General features: G+C 37.3%; 1 protein-coding gene across 3 annotated transcripts in view; it reads right to left on the bottom strand.

Moving 5' to 3' along the window:
- The window catches only part of MAK (male germ cell associated kinase), a 58718-nt gene that overhangs the window by 33757 nt on the left and 3256 nt on the right, over positions 1-21705 (bottom strand). For 2 of the 3 annotated variants that reach the window (XM_072729148.1, XM_072729150.1), the window contains exons 2-5: positions 18538-18864; positions 6256-6310; positions 5435-5556; positions 2943-3022 (exon numbers count right to left, since the gene is read on the bottom strand). In XM_072729148.1, coding sequence (XP_072585249.1) covers positions 2943-3022; positions 5435-5556; positions 6256-6310; positions 18538-18638 — 358 coding nt within the window. In that variant the 5' untranslated portion in view covers positions 18639-18864. Of the gene's footprint in view, positions 1-2942; positions 3023-5434; positions 5557-6255; positions 6311-18537; positions 18865-19396; positions 19617-21705 lie in introns of all 3 variants that reach the window. The other variant, XM_025999367.2, reaches the window with a different exon arrangement.

The raw sequence follows: 21705 nt of genomic DNA, 5'->3' as shown, positions 1-21705 counted from the left end.
CAAGCAATGGGCTAGATATTGCCACTTTATGATTATCTCCATTCATCTGCACAACAGCTTTGAGGAGGTATTATGGTCACTATTGTGTAGTAAAGGAGGAGGTAGAGGCCCAGAGAGGAGGAGGCTAATTAAAGCCTGAAGAAAGCTACATAATCAAGCTATGTCACTTCTTTGAAAAATCTATTAAACAAAAATGAGGGACACCTGGGTGGCTCAGCAGTTTAGCGCTTGCCTTTGACCTGGGACGTGATTCTGGACTCCCGGGATCGAGTCCCATATTGGATCCCTGCATAGAACCTGCTTCTCCTTAAAAAAAAAAAAGAACCTGCTTATCCCTCTGCCTGTGTCTCTGCCTCTCTCTCTCTCTGTGTCTCTCATGAATAAATAAATAAAATCTTTAAAAAATAATAAACAAAAATGGAACTCCATGCATTTTAGCCAATTCTTTGACTTATCATTAGTTACAATTATTTTATTTAACAGCTTTCATTTACAAATATTTGTAATTATTTTTTTAATCTTTTTTTTTTAAATTTTTATTTATTTATGATAGTCACACACAGGGAGAGAGAGAGGCAGAGACACAGGCAGAGGGAGAAGCAGGCTCCATGCACCAGGAGCCGGACGTGGGACTCGATCCCGGGTCTCCAGGATCACGCCCTGGGCCAAAGGCAGGCACCAAACTGCTGCGCCACCCAGGGATCCCTGTAATTATTTTATTTAACAGCTCAGTTTTCCCCCGGTAGCAGCTTTATGGTTACTTATCAATTCAATATGTAAAATAAGTGGTTACTGAAGCTAAAAGGCAGATCAATGAAAATGAGCCAGAAAACTCAGGAAGATGAAAGCCTTTATACATTTCTAAGGGAGATCTATAGCACCCTGGCTGTACACAGATGGGCTGTATTCTAATGACCTTGCGATTGGGAGAATCAAGAAGTGGCCTGGTCATCCATTGTAGGTGATCGTTGTGAGGGGGTTTTCATGTAGCTTTCAGCTTAAATTTTTTAAGTCAAAGTTTAAACTAAGCTTTTTGCTTCCTTCTACGCCAGTGTGGGCTCTATGTTCGTGACATCTATAGCAGTTCTGTACTCAGTTTATCTGGCACTTCTTACTCAAAATAGTTGTTGATATCTATTTTACGAACTTTCAAGGGAAATACGCTGCACTTTCATAACATGAAGACAGGGATAGAAGCACATGTGGTGGTGAGTAAAGCGACATAATCCATAAAATCATAGAGAATAAAACCAGCATATTTGTACAGTTGAGGTTTTCCCCATTCTCACTACTATATATCGGTAACTTGGTACTATTTTAACTGAAATATTAATCTTGTTTTTTTGACAGCTACTATTTAAAAAATACTTACTCGAAGCATTACATCTGAGATGCTTATCCACTATAGCAAGAATAATGTAGCTTTTGTAAAAATGTCTATTGTCCTTGGAGTCTAGTGTCCCAAATCTCTGTGTCATTAGTTGTATAATCAACTGTACATTCATTATTCATGTTATTTACTTTTAGCAGCAATTTTTATTTTTTTTTATTTTTATTTTTTTTTAAATTTTATTTATTTATGATAGTCACACAGAGAGAGAGAGAGAGGCAGAGACACAGGCAGAGGGAGAAGCAGGCTCCATGCACCGGGAGCCCGATGTGGGATTCGATCCCGGGTCTCCAGGATCGTGCCCTGGGCCAAAGACAGGCGCTAAACCACTGCGCCACCCAGGGATCCCATTAGCAGCAATTTTTAACCCCAAGCTAAATTCTTCCTTCAATCACTTATGCTCTGAATTTGCTAGTAGTTCATATATATCCAAGGAATCTAAGTCAGTTTTATTACTATCCTTAAAAATATCAATAAATCAGAAAGCTATTTCCAAAATTCAAATAAGTCATAATGCTTTTGATTTTTCTACACCACACTTTTTCTACTGGCATAAGTTAATGCAGGCAAATATCATGAGTTACCATACTGGCCAGTATTTAAAAACAGGTTGAAGATTGGAAATCCATTATCAACAAATAAGATAGCATATATCCTTTGTTTCCAAATAATTAACAAATGACTTTTAGTAATGGATTGCAGTATATTATCACAGGCTTTCGACTTTTAAAGGACAAAAAAGTGGGATTCGGGAATGTTCTGACAATGCTTACATGGAATAAAGAATAAATAGAATTTTTGGAAAATAAATTATTTCCTGTAGCAGTTAAAGGGGAAAAGAGAAAATATAAAATATGAGATAAAACAGGAAAGGACGCTAATGATGGTGATTTTCTAATGCTTCTGGTCATAACGCAGCAATGGTCTAGCACAACCTCTTTCAATTTAATATCTAAACATCTAGTGATTCTAAACAAACATTTGATAAAAATTTTCATAATAAGCATGTTAACTTTCTGGACTAATTGGTTAGATAAACATAAAAAGCTATAAATGAAGATCACATAAATAAGAAATGTATAAAAATAGGAACAATCACTTTAATTTTACTCGAAGAACAGAAACAACCAAATGTAAATACTAAGAAAACTATAAAATACCATAGCACTGGTGCTTTAAACTATTTAAATGTTAACAAGTGGTCATGTGATCAAAGCATTCCAATCTTTTCTTAGGGCATTTTTGTTTGCTTTTTTTCATTTCCTTGGTAAAACTGGAGATGAGGTTGTAGGGACGGGTTTATGCTGAGAGTAAATTATCAAATTTACAAATTTACAAATTCTGCTACGGAGGAAGATAGTTGTAGATTACAGCAATTCTATTTTATATAGAATTATAGAAATTCTAAGTTTTTAAGATAAAAATGTCAGTGTGTATAGCCACATACTGCAAATTTGTAGTTATTCAATATAACATTATTTAACAGCTTAAAATTCCTGGGCATGACCTTGACAGTAATATAAAGATGGAGGGAGATGAAATTTAAACCTACCGTGTTTATGGATAAATGCCAGCCCTTGCAATATTTGATACATAATATTTCTGATGACTGACTCAGGGAACAGCTTGTTTCTGTAAAGACATGAACAAATAAACCTTCATGTAATTCTATTAACCAACCAACCAAAACAAGAAGGCAGATGTTCCTCCTCCCCTGGAGCCCCTGTTGGCTTCAAGAGAGTGGTTAAAGGTGTGATTTATAGCTTTATAGTTGTTACAGGTTATACATCTAAAACGTGACAATTAGAATTTTTGTTTGTTTTGATGTTTGGTAAAAACTCTCAAATCCAATAATGAATGTACTACACAAATATTCAACAGCTGAATTTTAAACTGTCCCGAGAGGAGCAAAGTAAATTGGAAAACTGATAACCAACAGATAAGTCAAGTGTGCAAATCTGTATTATGTAGGCTTTAAGATTTTAGGGGCCTAACTGCTTCAGTTCTATATTGTCTACTGGTACCATCCACTGGAAATACAGTAAGAGTCACAAATGAGAAACCCTTACGCATTTAAATTTTTTCTAGTAGCCAAATTAACAAAGCGATAAAACAGGTGAAATTAATTTTAACAATATATTTTACTTAATATATACCAGATATTTCAACATCTGATCAAAAATATACAATATAAAAATTAATATATATCATTTAAGATTGCCTATCACCTGATTATGATTTTTTAATATTCTAATCTAGTTCTAATGCATTTGTATGCATAGCTTTTATATTAGGTATCAATGTTACATAATTACAATTTTGATTTCCATTTTTTATCCACTCATGGGCATTTTCATAATCTTTATAATTATCACTTTTAATGGCTACAAAATAATCCCATCAATATTACACACTTCAATTACCAATTTATTCTCCCATTGATAGTTATTTCTTTTAAGTAGTAGATATAAGTGAAGCATGGTATAGTCATTTAACAGAACATATTAACTGTAGTTAACTGTTAAGGTTATATATCAGCATAACAAAATGATTGTAAGTGAATCAATTAACTAAAAAAATGATCACCGGGATCCCTGGGTGGCGCAGCGGTTTGGCGACTGCCTTTGGCCCGGGGCGCGATCCTGGAGACCCGGGATCGAGTCCCGCATCGGGCTCCCGGTGCATGGAGCCTGCTTCTCCCTCTGCCTGTGTCTCTGCCTCTCTCTCTCTCTGTGACTATCATAAATAAATAAATTAATTAAAAAAATTTAAAAAAATGATCACCACTAAAATTGCAATTATGTAAAAAACCAGCATACCTGTATCCCAGGGGCTAGAAAGAACTCTAGAAAAATAAACACTGATTTGAGGCACAGATATTTTCCTTACTTTTATTTTAACTGCTATGAATGTTGTAATGATACCAGCCTATGGAACATAACAGGCATTTACTAAGTATTTTTTTTGAAAGAAGGAAAAATATGACAAAAGAAAAATTCACTCACCATCCCTAAGGATTACCTCGAGTGTGTTTATGTGTATGTATGAAAGGAATATAAAGAAAGCAGTCATCATCCCACTGGGAAATATATTTCTGAAGTATCTTAGCATCTTTTGTTGAATAAACCTGGCTTTAAAAGCAGGTAAAATGGACAGTAGTCTCCCACGTGTGACTGATAGCTACCACCGATATACTAACGTCCCCAAATTCATGGCAGATGACTAAAGCTCTCCCGCTTTAGAGATTCTGTTCATGGGTTTAAAAATGAAAATGAGAATTTGTTTGGCACTGGTAGTAACATTGTTTTATCATTCACTTAAACATTCATTTTTTTTAAAAAAGATTTTATTTATTTTTTCATGAGAGACACAGAGAGAGGGGCAGAGACATAGGCAGAGGGAGAAGCGGGACTCGATCCCAGGACCCAGGGATCACAACCTGAGCAGAAGGCAGACACTTCAACCACTGAGCCACTCAGGTGTCCCCCACTTAAACATTCTAATAAATGAACTTATTAGATCCCTTCATGAAAACTGCCTCATTCCTTCCTCCCTCCTTTCATTAACCTTCACAAAATGCTTGTGAGAGCAATAAAAGTAATCTCAATTTTGTCCACGGCCAGCTTTATTAGTATTAAAAGTATAGAAAGATTTTGGGGACACTTGGGTGGCTCAGCCATTTAGGTGTCTGAGTCTTGATCTCAGCTCAGGTCTTGATCTCAGGGTCGTGAGTTCAAGCTCCATGTTGGGCTCCATGCTGGGTGTGGAGCCTTCTTAAAAAACAAATAAGCCACACAATAAGCCAAAATATAGATAGATTTTGTTTCAGAAAGTATGGATAGATAGTGTGTATGTTTACATTAGAAAAATGGTGACTATGTCAAGGTTGGTTCTTCAAGGTTATAAAGGTAACAGCTAATTAATTTAGATCCTCCTCTTGGAGTGATAAATCTGTACACTGTAAAGTGTGACATATGAAGGGATTCAACAAACTCATAGAGGAGATAACAGAGAAAACATCATTTTTATAAAATAAAGACATACCTGTCTTTCATTAATTGATAGAGGTTTTCTTTCATATATTCAAATATAAAATAGAGATGGTCATTTTCTCGGATAACTTCTTTTAGTTTAATCACATTGGCATGATTGAGTTTCTTCAGAGACTGTAACACAGCAAATAAGCATTAGAATTCTTAAAGTTATAGAAGTTGTCAAAATCTCATCAATCTCTATGATAATTACCTTACGTTATCTTCCATTACTTCTGAATTCATGAAGTTTTAATGTTTTTATATAATATCTTATATAAAATTTGAAGTTTTTATATAATATTTTACATGACTAAGAACATCTTAGAACACCAATCTAAAGTAAGTGGTAATTGTTTTAAGTAACGAATGAGGTACAAAAATAAACCAAGTAAATAATACCTACCAAACATTTCAATCTGTCACATTTTTTTCTCAGTCTATTCAACAGGCCTAAGTTTTTTCTGACTTAATGTGAAATTCCATACATAAAAATTTACCCAAGTCATATAGCATAAAATAGAAAGAAATGGTATGTATTAATTAAAAGTTGTCTTTCCTTTGATGACATGAATGAAAATGCTCTTTTAAAAGTGAGAGTATATGTTCAAATATGAGGGTATAGTGTTTTTTTTCTGTCCTTCACTGACATTCAGATAACAAATGAGAAATTACTTTACTTAGGAAGATAAAGAAAAAAAAAAGAAATAACAGTTATTTTTGGACTGCTTCCCACAAAGAACAGAACAATCCCTTTAGCTACCGTCCTCAGAAACGAGACAGGGTAAGGCAGAAGGAAGGCCTCTTTGGTTCTTTTCATCAGCAGGATTTTACCTTAACTTCTCTCAAATTCATACATTCATCCCAAGAATAGAACTTTCTCTTCATTCTGAAATCAAACAAGAAAACTTCAGTGCACAGAAACAGAGGATTTGAAACACAAATTACGATGTTAGCTTTCCTACTCTACTATTCACTTCGGGCAAGCTGTGATCTCTCTCTCCCTCCTCCTTTTTTTTTCTTTTTAAATTTATTTATTTATGATAGTCACACACAGAGAGAGAGAGAGGCAGAGACACAGGCAGAGGGAGAAGCAGGCTCCATGCACTGGGAGCCCGACGTGGGACTCAATCCCGGGTCTCCAGGATGGCGCCCTGGGCCAAAAGCAGGCACCAAACCGCTGCGCCACCCAGGGATCCCTCTCCCTCCTCCTTAAAAGGAAGTCACCTCCCTTCTCTATATCTCAAGGCTGTTTGGGACTGGTTCGCAATTATGTTATATCTGAAGTTCTGCTTTAAACACAATGGTGAAGGACAAGCAGTGTATGTTCTCATTCATTTGGGGAATATAAATAATAGTGAAAGGGAATATAAAGGAAGGGAGAAGAAATGTTGGGAAATATCAGGAAGGGAGACAGAACATAAAGACTCCTAACTCGGGGAAACGAACTAGGGGTGGTGGAAGGGGGGAGGAGGGCGGGTGTTGGAGGGGAATGGGTGACGGGCACTGAGGTGGACACTTGACGGGATGAGCACTGGGTGTTTTTCTGTATGTTGGTAAATTGAACACCAATAAAAATTAATTAAAAAAAAATTAAAGAAGAAAAAAAAAAAACACAATGGTGAAAGGATTACTATTAACCATCCTTTCTGGGTGTGTTCTCACATATCCCTGATCAGTTAAATTGTAAGAGGCCCTTCTAAAAGGGCCCCTTCCAAATTTCCACTTTCTAGAACAGGTAAATATGAAACACTAAGGTGGAGGGGGGAAGAAAATCACAAATTTTGGTAGCAAATTTAGTGAAATAATTTGATATGACAACTTCTGTATCATTGCTTCCACTTTAAACAAGAAGTCCATTAAGTAAAATGATTCAGGTCAATAAAAATTCAGAAGCAACAAAACTTTAGAAAGAGCTCTCTTTTAAAAAAATTTTTTTTCTTGATTTTTATTATTGAAGTATAGTTGACATACAATGTAACATTAGTTTCAGATATCTAACATAGTGATTCAACAATTATGTACATTGTGAAATGCTCACCATGCTAAGTGTAGTCACCATCTGTCACCACATGACATTATTACAGTATTGTTAAATATATTTCCTTTGCTCTAACTTTTCCTCTCTGTAACTTTTTTATTTTATAACTGCAATTTTATACCTCTTAATCCCCTTCTATTTCTCTCATCTACTCCTTCAACCTGCAACAGCTAGTTTGTTCTCTAATTTTAGGAGCATGTTTTTTTATTTTTTTAAATTTTCTTTTAGATTCCACATATACATGAAAACATATTTCTTTTTTTTTAAGGTTTTATTTTATTTTTTAAGATTTTACTTATTTATTCATAGACACAGAGAGAGAGAGGCAGAGACACAGGCAGAGGGAGAAGCAGGCTCCATGCAGGGAGCCCGATGTGGGACTCGATCCCGGGTCTCCAGGATCACACCCCAGGCTGCAGGCGGCGCCAAACTGCTGCACCACCAGGGCTGCCCTGAAAACATATTTCATGTATTTGTTCCTCTCTGACTTACTTTACTTAGCATCATAGTACTCTCTAGGCCCATCCATGTTCTAATAAATGGTAAGATTTCATTCTTTTTTATAGCTGAGTAATATTCCATTGTGTATATATACATATTCTTCATCTTTTTAAAGTTTCTATTTATATTAAGTTAGTTAACATATAGTGTCATATTAGTTTCAGTTGTGTAGTACAGTGGCTCAACACATCCATACAACACCAAGTGCTCATCACAACAAGTGCCCTCCCCATCACCTATTTCACACACACCCCACCTCCGCCCTGGTCACCATCAGTTTGTTCTTTATAGTTAAGAGTTTTCAGGTTTGCCCCCACCTCTCTTTTTTCCTCCCTCTGCTTGTTTGTTTTGTTTCTTAAATTCTACATATGAGTAAAATCATATGTGGTATTTATCTTTCTCTGACTGCCTTAAATAACATTTAGCATAATATTCTCTAGCTCCATCCATGTCATTCCAAATAGCAAGATTTCATTCTTTTTGATGGCTGAGTAATATTCATATACACATATACACACATATATGTATATATATACACGCCACATCTTCTTTACCCATTCATTTATCAATGGATACTTGAGTTGTTTTCATATCTTGGTTATTGTAAATAATGCTGCAGTAAACAGGGATGCATATATCTTGTCAGATTAGGGGGGGTTTAGGGGAGTAAATACCCAGTAATGGAATACCTAGATCAAGGGAATTCTATTTTTAATTTTTTGAGGAACCTCCATACTATTTTCCACAATGATTGTACCAGTTTACATTCCTACCAACAATGCACAAGGGTTCCATTTTCTCCACATCCTTACCAACACTTGCTCTTTCTTATCTTTTTGATTTTAGTCATTCTGACAAAAAATGTGAGGTGATATCTCATTGTATATTTGATTTGAATTTTCCTGATGATTAGTGACACTAAGCAACTTTTCATGTGGCAATTGGTCATTTTTCTTTGGATAAATGTCTATGCAGGTCCTCATCTACTTTTTAATTGGATTATTTGGTTTTTTGGTATTGAGTTGTATAAGTTCTTTATATATTTTATTTTATTTTATTTAAAGATTTTTATTTATTTATTCATGAGAGACACAGAGAGAGAGAGAGAGGCAGAGACACAGGCAGAGGGAGAAGCAGGTTCCATGCATGGAGCCTGACGTGGGACTTGATCCCAGGTCTCCAGGATCACGCCTTGGGCTGAAGGCAGCGCTAAACCACTAAGCCACCTGGGCTGCCCAAGTTCTTTATATATTTTAGATGTTAATCTCTCATCAAATATATTATTTGCAAATATCTTCTCCCATTTAGAAGGTTGATTTCTTGAATTTTGTTCTTTGTTTTCCCTCCTCTATCTCTCAATGTTACCATTAGAGATAAATATACCAAAAGTAATAAAGGTAACAAAATAATTCCAGCATATATGCCACAGATAAAGGTTGTACTTTTTGTGAGATTTTTAGTAACCATGCAAAATGAGAGACAAAAAAGATTTATGTTCTAAGAGATGTTTCTTTGAGTATAGAAATTATTAAGGATTTGTCATTTGGATTATGAAAATAAGGACTCTAGGGGCACCTGGGTGGCTCAGTCAGTTAAGCATCTGATTCATGATTTCAGCTCAGTTCATGATCTCAGGGTCCTGGGATCAAACACTGCCTCAGGCTGCATGCTCAATGGGAGTCTGCTTGAGGTTCTCTCCATCTCTTTCTGCCCCTCCTCCCACTCATCTGCACACTCTCTCAAATGAGTAAATATATCTTAAAAATAAATAAAGCCCCTATATGCCCTACTGTTTTCATTTAGCAGTGTAATCACCTAATTGAGATGTTCTAGAAGATTCTCAGGAAGCTAAAAGTGACCTTTATTGATTAAATTCCTATAGAAATTATTCAGAGCCCCAACAAGAGTATAATACACAGGGTAAGGAAATGAGTAAAGGAATGGTGGCACAAAGAATTGGCAGCATGCCATGGTAGTTAAGAATGTGGGCTGCTGAACTGCCCTGCTCGATTAAGTGACTGAATCTAGTGACTCACTGATTGTGTGACCTTGCACAGGTTACCCATTGACCATTCTGTATCTCTAATTCCATACTTACAAAGTAGAAACTACTGTGTATGAAAAGCCTCTTGCAAACTGCCTAGAGTTCAGCGCTCAGTAAATACTGGATGTTCTTGTTTTTACCAGTATTTATGATCAGCTACAATAAGACATGAAGAGTATCACTGCTATTATTTCTAAAATATCCTTAGTGAATCAGGATTTCATTTATACTTATTAAGGTGCTAGAAATTTATGGAGGTTGAAGAAATTGATGGTTTACAGACTACTTCACCATGCCATACATTTATAAATATCTCACTAAAATGATAAGGTAAATATAGCACAATGATAAATTTAAAGTCAGTTCAAATATATAAAAGAAATTTAAGAAAATGATCAAATCCATCCAAAACTGCACATATAATCTGTGTTATATGTATAAAAATTATAAAATTTTAAAAAATCTGTTTGAAAGACTAGTCGAGTTCTTTTCCAATTTAGTACAAGTTGAAATTTTTATTCTATTTGAAGATCTGTATTAGCTACATCCACATATTCTAATATGCTCCTTTCTTTCCAGCAATTACTATTTCTCATCAATAGCACCCTAAGGCAATGCGTGTATCTATATGCAACAAATACTGAAGTTTCCTTATAAAACAATTATCCAATTTCTTCAACCAGTGTGAAGAATTTAAGAAATTAAACCAGTTTGGTAGAATAGATAAGAAAAGGTGCTTCCTTTTAGATCCCCTGCCTTTTTGCACTTTCATTTATTCATTCATTCAAAACCTACTATGTGCCAGGGCAATGCACAAACCAGAACCAGAGATGGTTACCATGGCGCCTCCCAACTAACACAAAATAGGTTTTAGACTAGTTAACACAAAACAGACAAATTAGTTTAAGGACCAGGAGATAAGGGACTCTTAACAATTTAATGGTCCGGCCTTTTGATAAGGCAATATATGTCAGCTGAGACCTGAAAGACAGAATGTACCAGCAAGTAAAAAGCCAAAAGAGGGATCCCTGGGTGGCGTAGAAGTTTGGCGCCTGCCTTTGGCCCAGGGCGCGATCCTGGAGACCCGGGATCGAATCCCACGTCAGGCTCCCGGTGCATGGAGCCTGCTTCTCCCTCTGCCTGTATCTCTGCCTCTCTCTCTCTCTCTCTCTGTGACTATCATAAATAAATAAAAATTAAAAAAAAAAAAAAGAATTTAAAAAAAAAAAAGCCAAAAGACTGGAAAAACAAAAATTTCCACCAGACAGAGCTAGAAAGAGCTGGCTGGGCAAAGAAATAAAAGACCATTTCAGGCTGATCTTTATTATTAATGCCCTGGGTTAATTTGCCTGACTATTCCCAGCTACTCATCTAAAGAAAGGATGACCTACTACTAGGTCAGTGTTTCTGCTCTTTTTCTCCACAGCACTTACCACTTCTAACATACTATATAATAGTTATTTTTATACTATACAATAATTATTTACACTATACAATAGTTACTTATTATGTTCAGTCCTACCCTTTCCTCAGATTAAAGCTCCTTGAAGATACCCCCACATGCTAGATCAGTTTTTGGCATTCAGTAAGTGCTTAATAAATATTTACTAAATGACTGGATGAATTTCTATACTCACAGATGGACTCACATGAGGAACCATCCCACAAACTGGAGACCCTCCAAAATAGAATCGCCTTCTAATTAAGTTAAATACTTAATACATATTTTAAATTTAATGAGATAAGAGGATCTTACTACCATACACTAGAATGAATTATGTTACTGCTTTTCAATGACAGCAGATAGTACAAGGTTTCTTGCCAGTGATAGGAATTAAAATTTTCCCAAGGGAAATTTTCAGAAAGGTACCTTTTATCTTGTTCCTTATAGTGTCCTCTCAGCTTCTAACCACTCATCCACCAGCTCATTCTAGCCAGTTCAATGGGATTTAAAGATTGCTCAAAAGCCTTGCCCTCTGCTTACTGATCAAGTACAGACTTTCTTCCCATGTTCACGTCTCAAATTACACCAACTCTGTCCAACATCTACCAGCTGCCAAGCCACACCTTTATTTTTCCTGGCCGTCTCCATACTGTGCTAGCACTCAGACTCTCCTCCACTTCACAACTCAAACATCGTTCTTAATTGTCTAATCTAATGCCGCCACCGCCCCCCCCCGCAACATCCAACTCCTGATTCTTCTATTTAAAAGGGTTTCAGAAAAAAAAAATAAAAAAATAAAAGGGTTTCAGAATGAAAAATACCTTCTTCCAGATAATCTGTTTCCCTTCAAGAGAACATGCTTATTACCCACTTTGAAGATTAAAGATAGGCAACTCCTCCATCTGCTACATAAAATGTATTCAACACGAAATTTATTTAGAGTTTTAATCCAACATGGATGGATATTGTATACCTACAATATTTGTGGCCTAAATTTGCAGTGCCTAAATTTTTCTACAGTGAAGCACAAGGTGATGGTCCTAATTGGATATTATGGGATATAGATTGTTTCAGTAACAAAAAGGGATACACGGAGAATGGAATATAAGGGGTCTAGTATCTCAAGTTGAGTTTATTGCTTTGCATCAGTCCTGAGAGAAATGGCATAGCCAATTGAGCCAATGCAAGCGCCATTATGACTCTTACAGGCAAAATAGGGTCAAAAACTATCCTAAGATAATGTCTTGTCTAGAATTTTAGGAGTAATGGCTAGAGTGACCATTCATATCGATAACCCTGCCAGTAGCCTGGCTTCACAGTTCTTAACTCCAAAGAGCTGTTCATTTCTATGATGCCACAGTCTCTCATAAGCACCCTGCTATCGTGAGAAATGGTTCTACCCTCTAAGATCTCAGCCTTTGAAACTTTACACTCTGCCTCCTATCCTTTTACTATCATTACCACTGGATGTGCTGTATATGCTCACTTGTTCCACACTTGGCTCTACGTGCCTCCTCCTCCAGCTTGGATCTCATGATCAGCCTTCCCACCACTGTCCCCTCGATAACACCTACATATTCTGATGTCCTCCTCTCCCAACCTTCTTCCCCTCCTACCCTGACTTCCTTCAGTCTCTGCTCTCTGTACAGCTGGGTGAAGGCAGGAAGGAAAGTCATGTACATGCCCCCAGTGGCCCCACATTAGTATTCATCCCATATATTCTCAGGGGGATTCTTACTGAGAAAAGCCTTCTATGACTTTTTTAGCGACGAGGTGACATGTACTCCATGACTATCCATTCAATGCCTCTACTACCCCACTTTTTACTACTCCTTGCCCTATTGCAATCTGGCTTATCTCCACTTCTATTTCACTAGAAAAAATGTCATCATAGCCACTAATGTCATATTCTCCAAATCCAAAGAACACCAATATTTGTTTGGATACCAGAAAGCCACTTCTATCCTCCCTTTTGCCTCCTACTACGGAAGCTAGAAGAGTAGATTCTCACCCCCTAGCCTCTTTCCTACTGAAGGGAGAACACGTGATCCATTTCTAGCCAATAAGATGTAAGGGGAAGTAATTTGGGGTCTTCTGGGAAACAAATTTACTTAGAACTTGAGAGAAGAGTTTGCTGGTATTATTCTCCCTTCTTCCCATCCTGGAACATAGATGTAATGCCCAGAAGTGAAGTAGTCATAATGTGGCCATTAAGTGACACGTTTGAGGGCAAAGAATTGCTAATAGCTTAGCATGAAGGAGATAGAAGAGGCCTAGATTCAGTACGCAGTTGAACCCTTTTGAAAGAGCACTGGAATCATCAAATCCAGATTTCCTGAGATGGAAGAAAAGTAATCTACTTATTTAAGCTACTGTTTCTGTCACTTGATATTAATTTACATATTTGTCACTTACAGTAAGCAAGAAACATTCCTAACTAATCTAGATGTTTTTCAGTCATTAGTTATTAGTCTCTAGTTGAGCACTTCTTTTTTAATTTTTTCTTTGGGTCCAGATGTTTCCTACACTCTCCTGGTTTTCTCCCTACTTCTCTGGTGGCTCCCTTTCAGTCTTCTCTGTGAGCCCCCCTTCCAGGGCCCACACTTTATATGCTGGGATTCCTTAGAGTTCCATATGAAAACCTCTTTTCTTCTCCTTCTGTATAGCTTCAATTATTATCCATAGACTAACAATTCCCAAATTGCCAGCCCAGACCCGTACTGATGCAAATATTCAGTTACCTGTAGGCATCTTAAAGTCATTATATCCAAAGGTGAACCCAGCTTTACCCCTAAGCCTGTGATTTCCCCTGTCATAGTGAATGGCACTACCACTACACATTTAAGAATCCCAGGAATTAGCCTAGGCTCTTGCACACACTTTATTCCTTTCCCCCTAAGCCCAATCACTATAGAGCCCATACATCCATACCCAATGCTGTCTTCCTTGATCAGGTCACTACCACCTCTAACCAAGATGACTGCACCAGTCTCCTGACTGGTCACCTTTGATCCAGTATCCACTCTTTTGCTAAAGGGATCCATTCTGAAGCAATATTTTATCACATCAACTCTCCTGCTTAAAGTCCTCCATCACCTTCTAGTTAAGATATACAAAGTCCTTAATCTGGCTTTATGACTTCACCCTTGAGCTTCATGTCTCTCCTCTGCCCCCACTCTGAATCTACACTCCAGCCACCTATGCTTCTTGCAGTTATTCAGCCCTACGTAAGCATTCATGTTCTCTCACCTCTAAGCCTTCATAGATATTATGCTTGCTTCTTAAAGCATTCTTCTCTCTTTTCTCTTTTTCAAAAAAAAATTAAAGATCTTATCTATCTATCATCTATCTATTTATTTGAGAGAGAGAGAGAGAGAGAGAGAAAGCAAAAGTAGCAGGGGTGGGCAGAGGGAGAAAGAGAATCTAAGGCAGACTCTGTGCTCAGTGTGGAGTCTAACTCAGGCCTTGATCCTGTGACCCAGAGATCATGACCTGAGCTGAAACCAAGAGTCGGACACTCAACCAACTGAGCCACCCAGGTGCCCCTGCCTCCTTTTTTCCTGCAATTTTTTTCTGATTCTTGGAATCTCCCTTTCTATGGGAAGCCTTCCAGCATACTTCTTCAGCATCACTTCTCTGTGTTTCCCTGGGACCCATTATTCCTCCATCATTGGACTTACCACGTTTTATATTGTAACGTGTTTAATTTGTTGGTTTTCCTCACTACAGTGTAACTCATCTATCTCATTCCCATTTTGTCCTGAGCACCAGCATAGCAGGAGCTTAACAATTATATTTTGAATGAACATTTGAAATTTTTTCAAGCTTTCCACATGACTCCTCCCCTTTGCATTCATTTTTGCTGTGTCCTTACTTAAGTTAGGAACACTATCTAGGGCAGCCCGGGTGGCTCAGAGGTTTAGCGCTGCCTTCAGCCGAGGGTGTGATTCTGGAGACCCGGGATCAAGTCCCACGTCGGGCTCCCTGCATGGAGCCTGCTTCTCCCTCTGCCTTTGTCTCTGACTCTCTCTCTCTCTCTTTCTGTCTCTCATGAATAAATAAAAAATTTTTTTTTAAAAAAGGAATACTATCTAGCACATAGTAGATATTGAGTGTGGTAGACACTGGGAGTTGATTATCCAAAAACTACTCTTCCTCTTTACTGTCACAGCTCAGTTTTTCTATGGAGATACATAATACCCAGCTAAGTACTCCGATTCCCAGCCTCCCTTCTAGCCAGGTGTGCTCTGTGACACACTTGCGGCCAATGAGAAGTAACCAGAAGCCTTCTGAAGAGTGGTGAGGCAGCTATGTTTTGAAGAGAACTTAGGTCTGTGAAAACAGCATGGACAAGGTACCAGCCCTAGGCTGCCCACCTTGAGACTTTTTATTATGTAAGTAAAGTAAATCCCTATCTAAGTTACTTTTGATTAGGTTTTTTTTTTTTTTTTTATTTCATACACCAAAGCATTCCTAAGTTATGCTTATGGCCTCTTCCCAGCTGTCAATTTATTTAACTTTTCAGGGCTTTCAAGGCTTTATCTAGATCTACCCAGGTAAGGCTTGATTCCCTATTTTATGAAACGAACCAGTAAAACACATGATTTTGCCACCCACAGGAATAATGGCCATTTTGTTAAATAAAACAGAACAATGGTAATAACCTTACATGATTCCAGCAGATCTATCCTCATTCTCATTTTTTTACCACCTCCCACAGAAGACACAGCTTTCATGAACTGTATGTGTCTCTCCAGTTCTTTAAAAATATTTTATATAGTACTTGCTTCAGCAGCACATATACTAAAAATATTTATATGTATAAATTTATTTATGCATAATGAAGTATTTGTGTGAGCTTATACAATTATGTAATCTATAAATAAGGATGATTTCATCTCATTTTGGCATATACTGATGCCTCACTTTTTTTTCTCTTATTGCATTAATTAATTAAGATCACCAAACCAATCTTAATTAGTAGCAATATAGCGGGCAGTATGGTCTTAAAACCAACTTTACTAGCAATACTTCTAGTATTTCACCATAAAGATGATGAATTGTATGAGACTTATCAGGTTAGTTTCTTTTTATTCATATTTGCTAAGCGCTTTCTTCCCCCCAGTCATGGGTGGGTATTGAATTTTACTAGGCCTATTTGGTAAATATTTCATTTCAGTTATTGCACATTATACATTTACTTGAGAATAATAGCTACCAACAATATTTTATGAAATTATTTCCTTGTAATGCTTTAGGTCATGATATTTTAAAGTCTTTAACATTTGATCAGCATTTGTTAAAGCATTTAAATTTTAGATTGTCATCATTGGGATCCCTGGGTGGCGCAGCGGTTTGGCACCTGCCTTTGGCCCAGGGCGCGATCCTGGAGACCTGGGATCGAATCCCACGTCGGGCTCCCAGTGCATGGAGCCTGCTTCTCCCTCTGCCTGTGTCTCTGCCTCTCTCTCTCTCTCTGTGACTATCATAAATTAAAAAAAAAAAAATTTAGATTGTCATCATTTGGTTGATGTAGTAATTGGTCTCTGGGACTCAGTCTGGTTGCAGCCGACTGCTGTGTCCTGAGAGGACTCAAACAACTCCCTGTAGAGGCCCATGTTAAGAGGCCACTTGTCAACCATGTGAGTGAGTATTGTGGGCTAAAATGTGCCCCCCACCATCCCCCAAAAAATTTATATGGTGACGTCCTAACCCTTTGCATCTCAGAATGTGACCTTATCAGAAAGGGCTTTTACAGAGGCAGGGAAGCTAAAATGAAGTGAGTAGGGTGAACCTTAATCCAATATGACTGGTGTCCTTACAAAAAGGGAAAATTTGGACCTAGACATATGCACAGAAGGAAGACCGTGTGGAAGAGACGCGGGGAGGAAATGCCATATAAAAGCCAAGGAGAGAGACTAGAATGGATCCTCAGAAGGAACAAGCCCGTGGACACCTTGATTTTAGACTTTCAGTCTCCAGAATTGTTAAATCTGTAAATTTCCCCTGTTGAAGCCACACTGTCTGAGGCTTAAACTTCATCACAGTAGCCTATTATTAGCTAAAATTTCCCCCACCAAATCCCTATGGTGACGCTGTGACTCCCAGTACCTGACTGTATTTAGAGATAGACTTTAAAGAATTAACTAAGGTTAAACGAGGCCTTTACGGTGGGTCCTAATCCGATATTACTGGTATCCTTATATAAGAAGAAGAGATTAGGACTCAGATATAGACAGAGGGAAGATCCTGTGTGGACACAGGAAGAACACAGCCATTTACAAGCCAGGGAAAGAGGCCTCAGAAGAAACTGCCCCTGCTGAAAATATAATCTCTGACTTCCAGCCTCCCAGAACCGTGAGGAAGTAAGTCTCTGTATAAGCCACCCAGTCTGCGGTTCTTCATTGTAGCAGCTCTAGTCCACTAATCCAGTGAGCTGCCTTCCAAGTGGACGTGCAGGCCCAGGGTGGCCTTCAGATGACTGCCACCACACGAGAGACCTGGAGCCATAGCCATCCAGCTAAGCTACTCCTAAATTCCTGGCCCCCAGAAACTGGAATTAATAAATGTCTGTTCTTGTTTTAAATCACTAAGCATTGGGTTAATTTGTTTGTATGTACAACAGATAACAAATACTATAGATTAAGAAGAAATAATTAAGTTTATAATAATAAATTCTCTTTCACTGGTAAGCTTAGGAAAATACCATACACCTTTCAGAACTCAATTTGATACTATGAACACCATCTGATTTTTGAGGCCTGTTGTTTTTAGGAATTAATAAACTCTACTCTGCACTCAACTTGAAATTCTAAAAAATTTCCAAACATTACCTTCAGTTTCGGTTCATATTTATTACGCATAAAAGGCAAAGCACTTGTATTTTTTTGATTTATCAATGTAGCTGGACAAACCAAAAAACTAAAACAATATACGTGGGGATAAGCAGAACTCCTTTCTGGCAGTGTTTCTCCAGGATGGCATTCCACATTAGCCAAACTAGCAGGGGCTCTAAACTGGAGCACTTTCTAAAGAAAAGGAAAAGAAAGATCAGAGCTTCACACTTGGCAGTGTCGCACACAGTACCTTTTGATGGCCACCAGCTCTCCAGATTCGTTACTCTTGCCCATCAGCACACTCCCATAGGTCCCGTCCCCCAACTGTCTCATGGTTGTGTATCGGTTCATCTTGGAAAAATAATGCAACAGAAGTTGTTGACTGAAATGATTCCTTTGTTGAATATAAATTTAAAAGCTTCTTTATTTTTGTTTCTTCCCCTCAGATGGTTGTTGCTACATGGGTGACAGGTTTGTCATCATTAGACACAGGCTCTTCCCCAAGATTATGTAGGTTCATGAGATATACCAATAAGGAATCTGGCAAGGAAACAGTGCTTCCATTCTTATGAACACCCTATTAAAAAAAACACAACAAGAATGAAAATTTTCACTAGTGAATCTCTTTCATTTATGAATCTCTTTTATTAATGAATAAAAATGTTCATTAATGAATCTCTTCAAAAAATTTACTGGTAATCTAAGCACAGGGAAGAATTATAATATAAATACCAATGTGTTTGTCAGTAGTCCTTGGAATGCAGTCTACATATAACAGACTGATAATACTCATTTATGAATACTTCATTTACATGGTGCTATGCTATTTATCCCATGAATATTCAGTAAATACTGGCTTCATGATTTGTAGGATTCTTTCTATACTGAACATAATCTATATTATTCCAAATCAGACACTGGAAAATCAGACAACTAACTACACTAAATCCATTCTTGGAATCAATTTTTATATTACATTTAATTTGGCCCATGATCCCTTATTTGTGATACTCCTGGGCTGGATGTGTCTGGAATCCATGAATCTGTACATTTTAGAAAAGTAATACGGGGAATATTCCACAGGTTATGGAACACCTCCAAAGCAGTACCTTAATGAGGCTGCAGAAAAATGTACAGACTGGACACTCGGTAAAATAAATGAAGGCTACGCCGGCATCACATCATTCAGGTCGCATTACGTTGCAGTGTTGTACGAATTTATTTCAAATTTTTCATTTCTTCAGAGCTTTGTGAATTTTGAAACAACAGATAAAGGATTGTGGATCTGTATATATTAGAAGGGTACAGGTTTCAAGTAGGTTCTGATTACTGCAATTAAAGAAAAACAGAACAAAGGGTGGCTTTACGGTGTACCCGAGTACAACATTCAATAGTTTCATCCCTTTGTTCTCTCTTAGTTCTACACTTCAAGGAACCACTTCTCATTTTCATACCTAGAATTTATCATTCTTGTATTGCTTTTAAAAATCTCTGTCATTCTGGGGATCCCTGGGTGGCTCAGCGGTTTAGCGCCTGCCTTTGGCCCAGGGCGCGATCCTGGAGTCCCAGGATCGAGTCCCATGTTGGGCTCCTGGCATGGAGCCTGCTTCTCCCTCCTCCTGTGTCTCTGCCTCTCTCTCTCTCTCTCTCTCTCTATGTCTATCATAAATAAATAAATAAATCTTAAAAAAATAATCTCTGTCATTCTGTTATAAGGCTATATGTTGAGTTGCAGATGGTAGCAAAATGCTTGGCACCATTTGTTCTAAAATGCCTTTTATAATCTGATTCTTCATTCAAAGATTACTTTTCTTTCACTGTAGCACTGTTTCATTTCCACAAAATAAAGTCATAGAAATTATTATACATAGAAATTTAGGACCCACAGGGATATAGTGTAGTTGTCAAAGTACCTAAGATTTCCAAAAGCAAATCTTCCTCTTCTTCTTCAGGAGGAAGAAGCAAATATGCAGGGAAGGACAATAAAACTATGTTGTTTCCTCTTACAGGAATGTATTTGCCCATAGGGAATGTGGGAAGAAACCTGTGGAACTTTTAAGTAACCAGGAGTGTGCATTAGGGTATCGTTTATTTTACTTTATATAGATAATACCCTCTTGAAAGTCATGTGTGAATTAATTTAGGCTGTGCTAACTGTGGCCAGGATCTTAAAAAAGAAAAAATCACAATAATAGATACCATATCTGTTTCAGGGTTCTTTCTCAGCTTAAGTCTGAGCAAATGGCCTTGGCAGGTGCCAGAAAATGATTCCCCATTTGCCTGAAAATGAAGTTTTTTGTAATCTTTTAATGTAAAGATTACATTATACATACACATGGATTTGAAATATTAAGGCATTTATATAAAGGAAATCAACACCCCTTCTGCATGGTTCCTGACCCAAACTTGTATTTGCTTTTCTTAATTTTTTCCTTTATCTGTATAAGGAAATATATTTTTGAAAGATCTTTAGGGTTGTTTATTTTTTTTAAAGATTTTATTTTTAAAGCCATCTCTACATACAACATGGGGCTTGAACTCATAACCCCATGATCAAGTCACATGCTCTTCCAACTGAGCCAGCTGGGCACCCCTACGTTTTTATTTTGTACTCTGTGCTATGATTAAACAAAAAATGGATTAAAATTTTATTATCATTTAGAATTTTATTAAATCAGTATTTTGCAATTTATTATCAACAAATTCACCTGCCCTTTTTCCTAGCTACCTTATTTAAGGTGATATATATCTCCCTTTTAAGGAAAAGTCCTCTCTATAGGCTTACTGATCCCTTCTGCTTAAGTAACAATACAGAGAATGTATTTATCGATGAGGCCACAGTGTTCATTGTATTATAATCTATAATATCATGTATCTATAATCAATCAGAGAATCAATGATGGATTCGGTCTAGGCCTTGCATTAGGTTTGAGGCTGCTCATGTTTGGTAGGGTAGTCCCCAACTTCTAAACAATCCATTCTTACTGGCTTTTACTAATACACTAAAGGAACTACCTTTAGTGTATTAGTAAAATTTAGTGATTACTAATCACTAATACAGCTAAAGGAACTACCCCCACCCCCACCTCTGCTTCAAAACCATGCAGTCTCTGCCCCACCATGAAAGCTGCCCACCCCTACCTCCACCTTCAGATTCCTAACCTAATTCCTCACCCTAAAATACCAAGATGCTACTGACCAAATGGAAATTGCAAGTGGTACTCCCTACCCCTACTGGACTCTGGGGCTGCCTCTGGCACTATATGCAGGACATTGTAAAAATAATAGGCCAGAAACAGTGGAGGGAAAATAAGTAGGAGTACAGGAAGAATAAAATCTAAGGAAAGCTCCCCTTATGAAAATTAATTTAATTCAGAAATTCAGTGAAACAACAGTATCATCATTTCTTTCATGTTAA

This window comes from Vulpes vulpes, chromosome 12 (genome assembly GCF_048418805.1).
Source record: "Vulpes vulpes isolate BD-2025 chromosome 12, VulVul3, whole genome shotgun sequence".
Classification (NCBI taxonomy): Eukaryota; Metazoa; Chordata; class Mammalia; order Carnivora; family Canidae; genus Vulpes; species Vulpes vulpes.
The sequence above is the reverse complement of the archived record's forward strand: the minus strand, read 5'-3'. Positions and strand labels throughout refer to the sequence as shown.